The 13,938-nt window shown below is 42.1% G+C and overlaps 1 protein-coding gene across 1 annotated transcript in view; it reads right to left on the reverse strand.

Moving 5' to 3' along the window:
• Positions 1–13,938, reverse strand: part of KCNB2 (potassium voltage-gated channel subfamily B member 2) — a 241,182-nt gene that overhangs the window by 208,157 nt on the left and 19,087 nt on the right. Inside the window, exon 2 of the mRNA XM_075270412.1 lies at positions 3,471–4,162. Coding sequence (XP_075126513.1) covers positions 3,471–4,049 — 579 coding nt within the window. The 5' untranslated portion in view covers positions 4,050–4,162. The remainder of the gene's footprint in view (positions 1–3,470; positions 4,163–13,938) is intronic.

The raw sequence follows: 13,938 nt of genomic DNA on the forward strand, positions 1-13,938 counted from the left end.
CAATCAGAGGTTGGACGGCAGAGGGAGCACACTGTTCATGAATATGAGCATATCTGCTCTGTTGCACATGACGGTGTGATTTTATGCCAACTACTGAATATTACCAACACTACTGTTAGTGAGTTCCATTGCTCTCATCCATCGTAGGACTTAAACACTGAAAGTGACTGAAGCAGATGGAGACCCCTTTGTCCATAAACCTATCCCATTCACTCTAATGTAAAAAACACGACAGAAGCAAACCTACAGGATTTTTTATTCCATTAGAAAAGTAAACAAAAATTTAAAAAGCTTCCATTGTGTTTTTTTTTTTTTACAGTAGAGTCAATGGGAACACATGCAGGTAAAGGGGCTTCATCTACATCAGTCTCTGTAAGGGCGTCTAAGTCTGGTTCCCTCATCTGTCATAGGACTTAGGTCAACAGACTTCGCTAACTAATAGGACTAAGATGTGGAGATACTCCAACTAAGAGTTGTAGCATTTACATAAATCTGATTAATACAGCGGTAAAGCCATCAGATAAGAGAAGTCTAATACTATCTATCATATTGGACATATAGGTTGGTTAAATAAGGATGTTTAAGTCCTGTTCTGAGAGTGCCCCCCAAAGTGTTTGTAAGTCATGCCCCTTTTCGTGCTAGGACATATTCAGATTTCGTTCTGAATATTTGGGTTGGGACTATTCCAGTAAATGCCAATTCATCTTTCAGCTCAATACACAATTATCTGAGACAGATTCGTTGCTGGAGATATGCATCATGACTATTCGTTCCGAGAGCTGGCACTGTCGCCCTAGCAGGAGACTGATGGGTTGTCACCATACTGAGAGCAGAGCAGAGGAAGGCAGCCTGACCCCGGTCACACAATGCTGTCCCTAGTCTGTGCTGGTTGTACATAAACTGGTATGACCCCCTCCCATTTCTTCGACTGCTTCTATTAAAAGTTCCACTTTATGTCAAGCCTGCTTTTGGAGATTTCTGGAGCATGGTGTCCTCTGAGCAGTGACAGGTACAGTAAAATGTGACTGCTCCGGTCATTTGTAAGATATGGCCTTTCTCAGGCTCGCTGCTTAAATGTCACTACCCACAATGGTTCTCTAAATGCAAAATATTAGGTTTAACTTTTATGTCTGGCGATGATGTCAGTAATGAGTTTGTGTGTTCTGTGAATGTAAAGCAGTCACTAGCTTTATCATTAAAGGGGTTGTACAGGACTACAAAAACATGGCTGCCTTCTTCTTCTTCTCAGGAAGTGACCTCATGCCCTTTGGCCACCTAGCCGTGCTGAAGTTCAATCCCATTCATTTTAAAGGAGTGGTGCAGAACTTCAAAAACATGGTTGCACTCTTCTTCTCAGGAAGTGACATCATGTCCATTGGACACATGGCCATGCTGCAGATGTGGCATTGTCATGTGACCAATGGATGTGATGTCACTTCCTGAGAAGAAGAAAGCAGCCATGTTTTCCAGTCCTGCACAACTCCTATAAAGGGACGGAGATGTGACATTGCCATCTAACCAACGGACATGAGGTCACTTACTGAGAAGAAGAAGAAAGCAGTCATGTTTTCAAAGTCCAGCAGAACCCCTTTAGAGGGTGTTACAGTACTTTTTTTTTTAAAAAAAAAACACATAGGGAAGCCTAAAATAACAGTTTACACTCACCTGTCTGTTTAGCCAGGGATCTAGCGGAGAGTCTCTGTTGGGTCCCCGACCTTACACTCACCTGTTTAGCTAGGGATGTTGCAGAGAGTCTCCGTTGGGCCCCCAACCTTACACTCACCTGTCTGTTTAGCTAGGGATGTAGCGGAGAGTCTCCGTTGGGTCCCCGACCTTCCTGACCTTTGGCCTGCACAGGAGTGCTGATGTTCTGTTCTGCACGGATTGGCTGACCAGCTCATGCACAGGCTGAATATAACAAAAAACGGAAAAGAGACTCTCTGCTGGATCCCCGGTCGAACAGACTGGTGAGTGTAGTGTTTGTTATTTTAGGCATCAATGCAACACCTCTTTAAAATTAATGCAACACATTTTTTCTGCAGAACCCTATCTGATGCTTATCATAACTAGATTCTGAAATACATGTTTGTATTGCTACGTTGAAACTGTCTAGCCACTTGAAGATAAAATATAGATGGCAGCGTCTGACTACGGGTAGGGTCACACTACCTTCATTATAATTAGTTGCTCTCATCTGTTGTAGGGTGAGAGCAATAGATTTAACGGCTATAGAGTGACTGATACAGACTGCACACCCTCCATCTGCATTGACTCTAATGTAAAAAACATAAGGGAAGTTTTCTTCTGTCTTCTTTGTTTACTGTTTACAGAACAAAACATTCTGCAGGTACGACTTTCTCTTCTGTTCCACAAGTAAACAAACATGACAGAAGAAAACCTATGCAGATGGAGGGGATTCAGTTATTCTATCACCGTCTAAGCCCATTACTCTCACCTTATGACGGATCAGAGCAACAGACTATAGTGATAGTAGTGTAAACCTACCTGAACAGGGATGCAGTTTGATCCATTGGCACAGGATAGGAATAGGCATAAAGTAATGATACATAAAGTTTTAAGAAAAGATGCTCCAGAATTGTTATTTCATAAACAATGCCCATATGTAGTAAAACAGATATGTCAGGAGCGGTGACAGGTCCTGTTTGTAGGGTTATTTATTTGAATAAATGGGTATATTTGCCAGAAATAATACCATGCTTGTCTATAGACCAGGTGTCTCATGTTGCAATCGAGTCCCATTCATGTTATTGAAACAGCTGCAATATCTCACACAGTCCTTGGAAGTTTGCTATTGTGTAACCTTGGGATGAAGATTGACACTTCAGGGTGACCTATGTAACTAGGTAGACATCAGCTTACCCATAAAGAGGCTTCTTCTAAAAGGTAGCAGGTGGCACTGTATGCCTTTAAAGTGGCATTTGTGGAAGATACATGACAGTAAATACTTCTCATGGAAACAACCAATGAACAGTGCAAAATAGGAAAAGAGTCCTAGTAATGAATTGGCTCAGTGATCAAGAACACTTCAGTTTCTTGCACTATGCCTAGCACAAGACCCCCACATCATCCGCCCATTGTATCGGCCATGGTCTATCGTATTGTACATTAACAGGACAAATTTTGAGAACTTCACATTTGCAGTATGTAGCAATGACCAATGTACTATAGTAACTGGAGATCCTCTTTAAACTAAAAAGAGGGAAGTCCAAGATAGGGTATATGTAGTGTATGGTATATAGTGAGGAAGCAGATATTATAGCGCCATTTTGTATACAACTGCAGGAAGAACTACAGCATATCCAACTCTGCTATATCTGTATTAGTAACAATTTTCCAAGCCTTAGGATGTAGACTGGTATATGAAAGGATGACAATACCCCCTCCTGTAAAAAGCATCATGTTATGTACATAGCAGTGTCATTACATAGCACGTTTTCAGTCTACATTACCTTTGCAGCTACTGATGAATTTGGCTTTTCCAGTAGGTCCCAAAGTTTTTTCCGTTTCTCGGGGCAGCAAGTATTATCAAACTCTTCTCCTTCCCTCTCTCTCAAAGTCTCTGCCTCTCTTCTTAGCTCCTCATTCATTTGTTCTTTCTTCTGATGGTATCTGGCCTGGCAGCAAGACTCCAAATATATTTCATCGATTCCCCAGTAGTCCAGCTCCTGGCCAAACGACAGTGCACACATCTCCTCCATCATATGCAGCTTCCCCGTCCTATAGAAATTTAATATAGAAGTAAAAGCTCCTGGGTGCCGGTCAAAAAAATACTCGTTCTCATTTAGATTGTAGTCATCGCATACTTCCAGTAGACTCTCATGAGTGTTACAGTCTCTCAGTTTTCCTAGTCTAGTCCTTGGTAACCGGTCTAAAGTCCTCCATAAGACCTCGTGGTTTAAGCCTCCTACATTTATCTTCACTCGCCGAGAACATGCTTTGCTTCGAATTATCTCCACTGGCTCTGGTGGAAGAGAGAGAGTGGACCTTGAGGACTTTCTGTTCAGCCCTGGAGGAGCCTTTTCTGCCATATTGTGTAAAACACAGGGCTTAGTCGATCTTCTTGGAGCAGGTAGTCATGGGAAATGTAGAAGAGATTTCACAAAAGTCAGAAGCGATATTACAGAGAGGTCCACAATTCAAGCTGCAATGTACAGAAAGACGGATTAATGTGACAATTCTATAAAGAAAAAGACAATCACACTATAAAGATAGAAAGGAAGATTTTACATCAGAAACAAGGTTGTTATAAGAATATGTATCAATGAAGTACGATGGATAGAGGAATAAGTTCTATGTACAAGAAACCAGCCACAGGTCAGGATAAAATCATGGCACCTCTATACTTGACAATCCAGGCTACAATAGACATCAAAGCAAGAGGTTCTAACATAGTAAGTCATGGGTCACAAGTCCATCCTATAATCCCACCACCATGATTTGGAAGAATTGTCCAATATTAGGGGAAAAATTCCATCTGAAATCCAAATATGGCAACCAGAATAAATCCCTGGATCAATATCCCATCTCTAGGAATCTGTAAAACCTTTCAATATGGAGTTCTTAAAGGGATATTCCCACCTTGGACATAATATGCAATAGAGATGATTCCTATATTGGACAATGAGTGTCTATTAACAACTGTCTGACAAAGAGATATATTCCATAGGCATTGGGATAACTTGCAGATTGGTGGGGGTCCAATAACTCATGACCCTCACTAACTAGTAAAATGTAGTTTGGCTATCTCTGGCACTCCCATTGAAATGAATGAAGCGGTGCATGTGCTGCCAGAACATTCCCTGTTCACCTGATGAGTGGGGGTCTGATCAGTGGGGGTCTGAGCGGACTGCCCCACCAATCTGCAAACTATCCTATGGATAGGGGAGAGCTTGATGTGATGAGAAAACCCCTTCACTTTTCCACAATGTAATCCTAAACTGAATATTCCTAAGAAGACCTTCCTCCGCAGGTCTCTAATACATGATACAGACAGGCGTGAATAGTGAATGGAGTCCTGGACTTCTGTCTCACAGTTGTGTCTCTTTAAATTCACCCATATAAAAGCTCCAAGAATAGCTAAGCAAACTGTAATATGTGATAAATATTAGATTTTGGAATATCCCTTTAAATATTAGAAATAAGGGTCTTAATTTATGCAGTAGTCGTCGTTGAACGTCATCAGGACCTGGGGATTTGTCTATTTTAGTGTTTTTAAGGCCGCGCTGCACTTCTTGCTGGGTTAAGCAGGTGCCATTTAATTAAGAATTTACGTTATCTTTAATCATGTCATCTGTCATTGGATTTTCCTGTGTAAATACAGCAGAGAGAAGGCATTTAATAGATTGGCCTTACTTGCATGCTCCTTTGGTTATTTTGGAAAGGGACAACACTTTCAGTTCAGGATTCAGGGCTATAGGACAGTGTGGGATATAACCCATATCAGCTCTGAATAGTGACAGAGAGCTTAAAGGGTGAGGGGCGCCAAAGTAAACACTTTCTAGCGGGTGTAGTAAGCCCTCCTTCAGCCTATAGATGGCCACTGATGGACTCAATTACTCTCCTGTATTTAATGGTAGACCAAGATGAGCCATAGCATATAAGTAAGTATTAGAAGATGAATAATGAAATGTTCCAGCCCTAAAGTCCAATCTGCGTATCCGAATACAGCTGCGTATTATTAGACTAAGGTCCCATGCAGTGGGAAACAGCAAAAAAGCGTTGCAGAAAAAAACTGGAAAAAATGCATCACAGTTTTTTCCCGCTGCATTTTTCATTGTTCAGAACTTCACTGCCCAACCACAACATGGTTTTCCATGAACCAGTCTTCTTCCGGTGCTGGCTTCAAACTTCAAACTCGGGCCTAGGGCAAAGCTGACTATGCATGCCCACCGGCCACAAGAAAATGGCCACTTACACAGTATTGTAAGCGGCCATTTCCTTGTGGCTGGCATACATGCGCAGTCGGCTGCCGGAGACCTATAAGTTTGAAGCCAGCGCCGGAAGAAGACACAAAGAGAGGCCGTTCCAGAAGAAGATGGAGTCGGCGCTGGAGAGTTCTCTCACAGCATTGGGGATGCCCCCAGTACTGTCTGAGCCCTGGGGACCACCCCCAGTGCTGCAAGAGAACATATTTGCATACCGATGAAAGCCAGGATTTATATCGAACGGCGGCCTGGAGAAGACATCTAAAGGTAAGAGACAAATATCCTTTCTTAAGGCTACTCCTACGTGTTAGGGACAAAATAATTGAGTTTTAATGATATGATCCCTTTAATAACCTGACCTTCTGTCTCTGTTGCCCTTCCCTTATAGATTGGAGGCCTTTTAGGGCTGGGTCCTTTACCACACTCTACTAATTGGTCACTATGTCAGTCTATTGCGCTTGCTTTTGTGTATTCTGTGCTTTTATACACCCTCTGGAAATGTAAAACACCTTGGAATAAATGGTGCTGTAAAAATACCTAGTAATACCTAGTTATAAAAAATGTGTGTTTTGCCACTTTAATATAGTGCGAGAATGGGCAAATTGACGTGTATTTGAATTGAATATTCCAAAATTATTTTTTTTTTTATGAAACCAAACAAATGCAGAGACTCATGTGAACTAAAATGGCCATCATATTTTACGCTGAGGTCTCTTCAGTTACTTCTTTTTGGCATCCTCGTGGCATCTTATGCTCTCCTGTTGAAACTATGGTCACCACTGAGGGCAGCAGTCAAATGGGCACACCCTGCGAGACCTGTAATTGGGCCTCTGCAAGGAGCTAAAGAGAGAGATTGCAAGATGTTGCTAGAAGGCCCAAGAGGAAAGATGAATATGAATATTAGAAAATGTTACAAATTGGACAGGTAGGATCCTAAGAGCCCTGACAGTGTTATACACTATGTTTTATAGATAGGTTCCTAAGAGCCCTGACAGTGTTCTACACTGTTTTATAGATAGGATCCTAGGGGCCCTGACAGTGTGCTACACTATTTTATAGATCAGTTCCTAGGAGCCCTGAGAGTGTACTACACTATGTTTTATAGATCAGTTCCTAGGAGCCCTGACAGTGTTATACACTATGTTTTATAGATAGGTTCCTAGGAGCCCTTACAGTATTCTACACTATGTTTTATAGATAGGTTCCTAGGAGCCCTGACAGTGCTCTACACTATGTTTTATGGATCAGTTCCTAGGAGCCCTGACAGTGTTATACACTAAGTTTTATAGATAGGTTCCTAGGAGCTCTGACAGTGTTATACACTACGTTTTATAGATAGGTTCCTAGGAGCCTTGACAGTGTTATACACTATGTTTTATAGATCAGTTCCTAGGAGCCCTGACAGTGTTATACACTATGTTTTATAGATAAGTTCCTAGGAGCCCTGACAGTGTTCTATACTATGTTTTATAGATAGGTTCCTAGGAGCTCTGACAGTATTCTGCACTATGTTTTATAGATCAGTTCCTAGGAGCCCTGACAGTATTCTACACTATGTTTTATAGATAGGTTCCTAGGAGCCCTGACAGTATTCTACACTATGTTTTATGGATCGGTTCCTAGGAGCCCTGACAGTGTTCTATACTGTGTTTTATAGATAGGTTCCTAGGAGCCCTGACAATGTTATACACTATGTTTTATAGATAGGTTCCTATGAGCCCTGACAGTGTTCTACACTATGTTTTATAGATAGGTTCCTGGGAGCTCTGACAGTATTCTGCACGATGTTTTATAGATCAGTTCCTAGGAGCCCTGACAGTATTCTACACTATGTTTTATAGATCGGTTCCTAAGAGCCCTGACAGTGTTCTATACTGTGTTTTATAGATAGGTTCCTAGGAGCCCTGACAATGTTATACACTATGTTTTATAGATAGGTTCCTAGGAGCCCTGACAGTGTCATACACTATGTATTATAGATCAGTTCCTAGGAGCCATGACAGTGTTATATACTATGTTCTATACTAATTTAAGGTGAGGTTTGTTCCGAACTTGTTTGATCCGAAATGAATCTTGGACCTAAGCTATCTGAACTCGCAACAAAACAAATCCTGAGAGGTTCACCATCTCTAGTAAAGACTTTCTTTCTGACTTCCCATTACCATAGCTTTGAATATGGCACTTAGTTGGGTGCAAATGCTTCCTTTAGTTTAATGTTATAAAAGAGCCTATAAATGCTGTTAAATTCAATAACTTATCAAATACAACAGTCAACAAGTGGATAAAACTCTTTCACCCACAAAATTATTAAAAAATAATACATCAAACCTAGTAGTTACTGTGCCCTAGGGGTAACAAGTGATGGCGTACACTACACTGGGTATAATAAAGTGGCCTTTTCTAGATTCTTAACCTTACTCACCAGCTTTTGCTGTAATGCAGGTTTTCACTGGTTTAAAAACAAGGAATAGCAAAGCAGCCGTTGTTTGTAAAAAAAAAAAAAAAAAATAACCAGGGGAAATATTAATATGCAGCCTCACCTTTAGTCAGCCTAGCAGAATATAATGTTATTTTTGGAAGAACTCTCCTAGCAGCAGTAGCATACGGATAATAACATACAGGGCTGCTGGGAATTTCAACTTCCTTCCACTGTATTGCAAATCTGTTAGTGGACTACAGGCTGCTGTCTATGGCAGATTATACAATTACCTTAATGTTACTTTCTTGCCCGCGCTTGCTTCACAAATATTGCAGATTTTGCTGTGGTTTTTTTGAGCCAAAGCAAAGAATGGTTAGAAAAGGAATGGAAAATATAAAGGAAGTTCTTATACTTCTCTCTTCTGCACAATCCACTCCTGGTTTTGGCTCAAAAAACTGCAGCAAAATATGCAACAGAAAAACATACCTCCCAACTTTGGAAGAGCAGAGAGAGGGACAAATGTGCGGCACGCGCCGCGACAAATTAAGCTCTGCGCACTGTTATGTTGACTCTGCCCATTCTCATTCATTTTTCATGTGCCCCCACAAAGTATAATCCTCCTACAGTCACCCGTAAATTATATGTCCCCCTTCCATCTCTCCCCCAGTTTCATATAACCCCTTCATCTGCCCCCTGCTTTATGTCCCCCCTCCATCTATGTCCCTCCCATCTCTGTCCCCAGTTTCATGTTACCCTTCCATCTGCCCCAGTTTCATGTCCCCCCCATCTCTGCCCCCAGTTTCATGTCCCCCCATCTCTGCCCACAGTTTCATGCCGTTCTCCCCCCCTTCATCTGCCCCAGTGTCATGTCGTTCTCCACCCCCTTCATCTGCCCCAGTCTCATGCCATTCTCCCCCCTTCATCTGCCCCAGTTTCATGCCGTCCCCCCATATGTTTAACACAAAAAACCCTTAACCCTTCCAACACTCCCCCGCCGCTCTCTCCACAGTCTCTCTCACTCAAATAGTTGTAGGTGCCATGTGATGTCATCGGACCGCGCCTACACATGCAGAAGCCGGAGCGCAGCATTAAAGCAGGAGCTGAGCTGTATCAGCTCCTGCTTTAATCGCCTATGTATTCAACTCATCGGCGTCTGGAGGAAACAAGTTGAAGCCGGGACATACCTCCTGCCGACCGGGACCGTGGGATAGGACACCAAATCCGTGAATGTCCTGCGGAATCCAGGACGGTTGGGAGGTATGGAAAAAGCAGCGTTTCCAGAACATGGGGCCTTTGTACACTCACTGCAAAGTGGATGGGATTCTGAGCAATCCATGCACACATTGCAGACAAATATATGCAACGGAAATCACAACAAGTCAGTTATACTTACGGAAACGGCTTGTTATGCGGCCTTAGGCCGAGACCCCATGGGATGGAAACACTACGATTTGCCCGTAGTGGAAACGCCGTGTTTTATAATACAGGCAAAGTGGATGGAGTTCTAGCGAATCCCATGACCACTTTGCTGTAAAAACAGTAGTGCAGACATGCTGCAATTTCCAAAACCAGCACAGTTTTGGAAATCACAGAATGTCCATTATATCTATGGAAACGCCGGCGGTTTCCCCATAGGTATAATTGTAACAGAAAATCCACGGAGGAAACCTCAGCAAAATTTCTGTCTAAAGAGCTGGGGGAGTTTTTTCCTGCAACACTTTTTTTGCTGCTGGACATCCCGTGGGGCTTTAACTCCTTGAGTTCACACTGAGTTTTTTTGACTGTGTTTTGAGGCGGAATCCAACTCAGAATCCAGATCCAAAAAATGTCTCCCATTGACTTCAATGGCAGCCGTTCACTTCTTTTTTCCGCTAGTGGTTTCTTCCCGCTCACGGAAAAAAGAAAGGAGCTGCCCTATCATGCCGCGGATTCTGCGGCTGAATCAGATGCGGTGTCCATGGCGTGAAGACTCCCTCCCAACTAGGCCCACTCATTTGGGCCTAATTCAGAGTGGAATGCTGCGACTGGATGTTGATGCACTGCACCGGCATCCAGTCGCGAGCAGCTGCAGGAGGCTTTTTTTTGGTGCCGGATTCTGAGGTGGCTTTGCGCCTCAAAATCCGGTCCAAAAACTTTGTGTGAGCTTTAGCCTTAAAGGGATTTTCAGAACTTCACTTGAATGGGAATTGAGCTGCAGTAATCACACACAACCACTACACAACAGACAACGCTCTCTGCCTCAGACTCTGTCCACTGTGTACTTCCACCTGATTGGAGGCTGCCTCAGGTTCTGGTCCAAAATACAGATAGCGGAGATTGGATGCCGGTGCAGTGCACCGATTTCCAGTCATGCACTCCGCTCTGGATTAGGCCCAAATGAATGATATAATTGACAGGGGCCACACGGTGGCTCAGTGGTTAGCACTGCAGCACTGGAGTCCTGGTGTTCAAATCCCGCCAAGGGCAAAAAACCATCTGCAAGGAGTTTGTATGTTCTCCCCATGTTTGCATGGATTTCCATCCCATATTCCAAAAAAGACATACTGATAGGGAAAAATGTACATTGTGAGCTCTATGTGGGACTCACAATCTACATTTAAAAAAAAAAAAAAAAAAAAAAAAAAAATAATTGACATGCTACGATTTTCAAAACCGCAATGGTTCTGGAAATCGTAGCGTGTCCACGTTGCGATTTTTTCTGCAAAGTGGGGATGGGATTCGCATGATATGGGATTTGCAAGTACTGTATAACGCTGCGATTTTTCCCGCAAATCACAGTGTTTCCGGCCCGTAGGGCCCGGCCTTAGATGGCTGGACAACCCCTTTAATGCACTATACACATATACCTGATGAACTATATTAGCTATATTAGCACAGTGTTTGTTTGCTTATAATAAACTCCACAAATTTCAAGGGTTTATCATTGTGTTGCATTTTCAAGTCCTATACAATAGCCTATGGGGAAAAAAATGACACTGACCCAAAATAAATTTAAAAAAGCAGCACAAGGGGATTGTTTGTAAATCTTTTCATGTTTCCTTGTAGTCTTTAATAAAATATCTAGCTGCACAAGAAAGCACTGACAAACACTGAAAAAAACATGGCCAGTGAAATAAGCGGTGTTTTTCATAAATATGCTTTGTGGGAAGTGAAACCTTTGGTAAGGTTATATTCACATGTGGCTGGTTTGTTTTAGACATTTTGGCATTTAGATTTATAGGCTTTGAGAAGGTAAAACATCTCACGAGTGTTTGCTCCAGTGTTATCCAGCCTAGATAATACTCTACTCCAGACAATGTATCAGCGGCAAAAATTCCTCTTATTTCCTGGGTGTTTGCTACAATGTATTCTTGTAAGTATAAGGTATCAGTCTGGAATATACAAAGGATTGCCTGGACTGGACGCCATTGTAGCAGTGAGAAGTACAATGTGTAGCCTGTTTGGGGCTTCAGTCTCCTGGGGCAGCTTTTCGTATAATTTTACAATATACCGTTCCTCTGTTATTCCTCCTAGAAAAATATGAATAAACTGACTACTACTATGGAACTATTCTCCTTGTCAAAGGGGTTTATATCTATACAGTCTCAGGCCTTATTCACATGTCTGTATTCTTTTCACAAACAGCGCCCCAATCTGCACATTTAACATCCATGGAAAAAAGGAATGTTTTCTTTGTTTTTTTTCCGGACCTAAAGCTTGCAAACAACACTAAGGCCTCGATCACATCTGCGATGGTAATCCGTTTGGGGGAATCCGCATGGAGACCCCCCTGAACGGATAACCAAACGCACTGGCAAACGGTGTGCAGTGAAAGAACATGGACCCCATAGACTATAATGGGGTCTGTATGTTTGCCGCAAGATCTCCGCAGGGAACATACGGACAGGAAAGTAGTTCACAATCTACATTTCTGTCCACATGTTCCGTGCGGAGATCTCGCGGCACGCACACGGAACCCATTATAGTCTATGGGGTCTGTGTGCTTTCACTGCACACCTCTTGTTCGGGGGATCCCATGCGGAGTCGTCCCCAAAACGATTACCGAACGCAGATGTGAACCAAAGGTAACATCTGAAAAAAAGATGAATGAGCATGTATAGTGTAGGTGAAATCCAGATGTGTGAATAAGGCCTAAAATTGACAGCACTGGACAATTTGCAGGGGCACAATGCCGTACGGATGTACAGATGGTAGTATATGGAATTGTTATTTCTGTGTACTGGTTTACTTACACCATTGAAGGTATTGCTATAACTAAAGGAATCACCACTAATATGCTATACTAGAAACCAAGCTTACAGGCCATAAACCCCAGCACTGGATTTCAGACACAACATCCTTTTCAGTGTTAATAGTAAAGGTGTTGCAGCCATAATGTGCCTTATGATGAAGTAAAGTGTGCAGGCCAGGGGCCAAGTACTCTGCCTTTCTACAGGTCTTTGACTCCTAATTTCCATTATAAAACACATAGTACACATTTCCTAATGGATGCTGAAGTGATATCAACAACATCAAGGCACCGTAAAGTAATAATTACATTGCATTAATAGAAACAATAAAATACCCGTCCGACAGAGCACAAATGTCCTGAATGGTAATAGTATACTTTATCCAGCAATCCTTGTCCAACCCTATAAAAGTCTCAGAATAACAAGAATACCTATTAACCTCATTAGGTCTCATTTACTGTATGGCAAGCGGCTGTATACTGCAACCACACCCCATCCCAGGTATATAGCCGCACTAAGCCCCCTGCTTGCCATATATTGAGCAGGGATAGACCTGCTACTCAACGTGTACCAAACTCAAGGACATACACTCAGACCTGACACCGACCCTCTACTAAAATATGAGCAGCCCCTTTACTTTATGCCCGCCGGAGTTTTGTACATGAGGCCTAATAACCAAATACTTAATTCTTTTATTGCATGTGCTATATTTCTCCGGACTCCGCTGTACCTTGTGAAAAAACGTTCCCCTCTTATAAATAGCATGGGAACTAAGGATCATAGGCGCTCTGTGTTTTTACTGTGAATGACCTTAGGAGAAGCCATCTGCAGATCCTAAATAATGTACGCTATCCAAACATACCACATTCTCAGTATCCCATCGTGACGTATTTCAGCATATATTCTATTAATAGACTGAATCATTTTAATAGAATGGACTTTTCAGATGATGCAATGTGATTATTTGTCTTGCAACTCATATAAGAACAGCTACAAACACCGAAGAACTACAATGAAGGTAATAAAAAGTAATGAGATGAATGAGGGAAAAGGACTAGAGAAGTCTGCAGCCGGGAGTTCACCATAAAAATCATAGCTAATGTCTGACATGCGAGTCTTAAATTATGTTGTATTATCATTGGCTCCTGTTCTAAGCTGAATATGTCTTGTAGGTTTCTTCTGGAGTAGTAGGTATATAGGGCTGAAATCTATAGGCACTGTAGACCTCTGCCTATAGACAGCAAGAGGGAAGGGTTTTAACCTATCTAACTCTAGATTTATAATTTTAGTACATGGTTGAAAAGGGACATAAGTCCATCAACTTCAACCAAGTTCAGAATATTCT

This window comes from Leptodactylus fuscus, chromosome 4 (assembly GCF_031893055.1).
Source record: "Leptodactylus fuscus isolate aLepFus1 chromosome 4, aLepFus1.hap2, whole genome shotgun sequence".
Lineage (NCBI taxonomy): Eukaryota > Metazoa > Chordata > Amphibia > Anura > Leptodactylidae > Leptodactylus > Leptodactylus fuscus.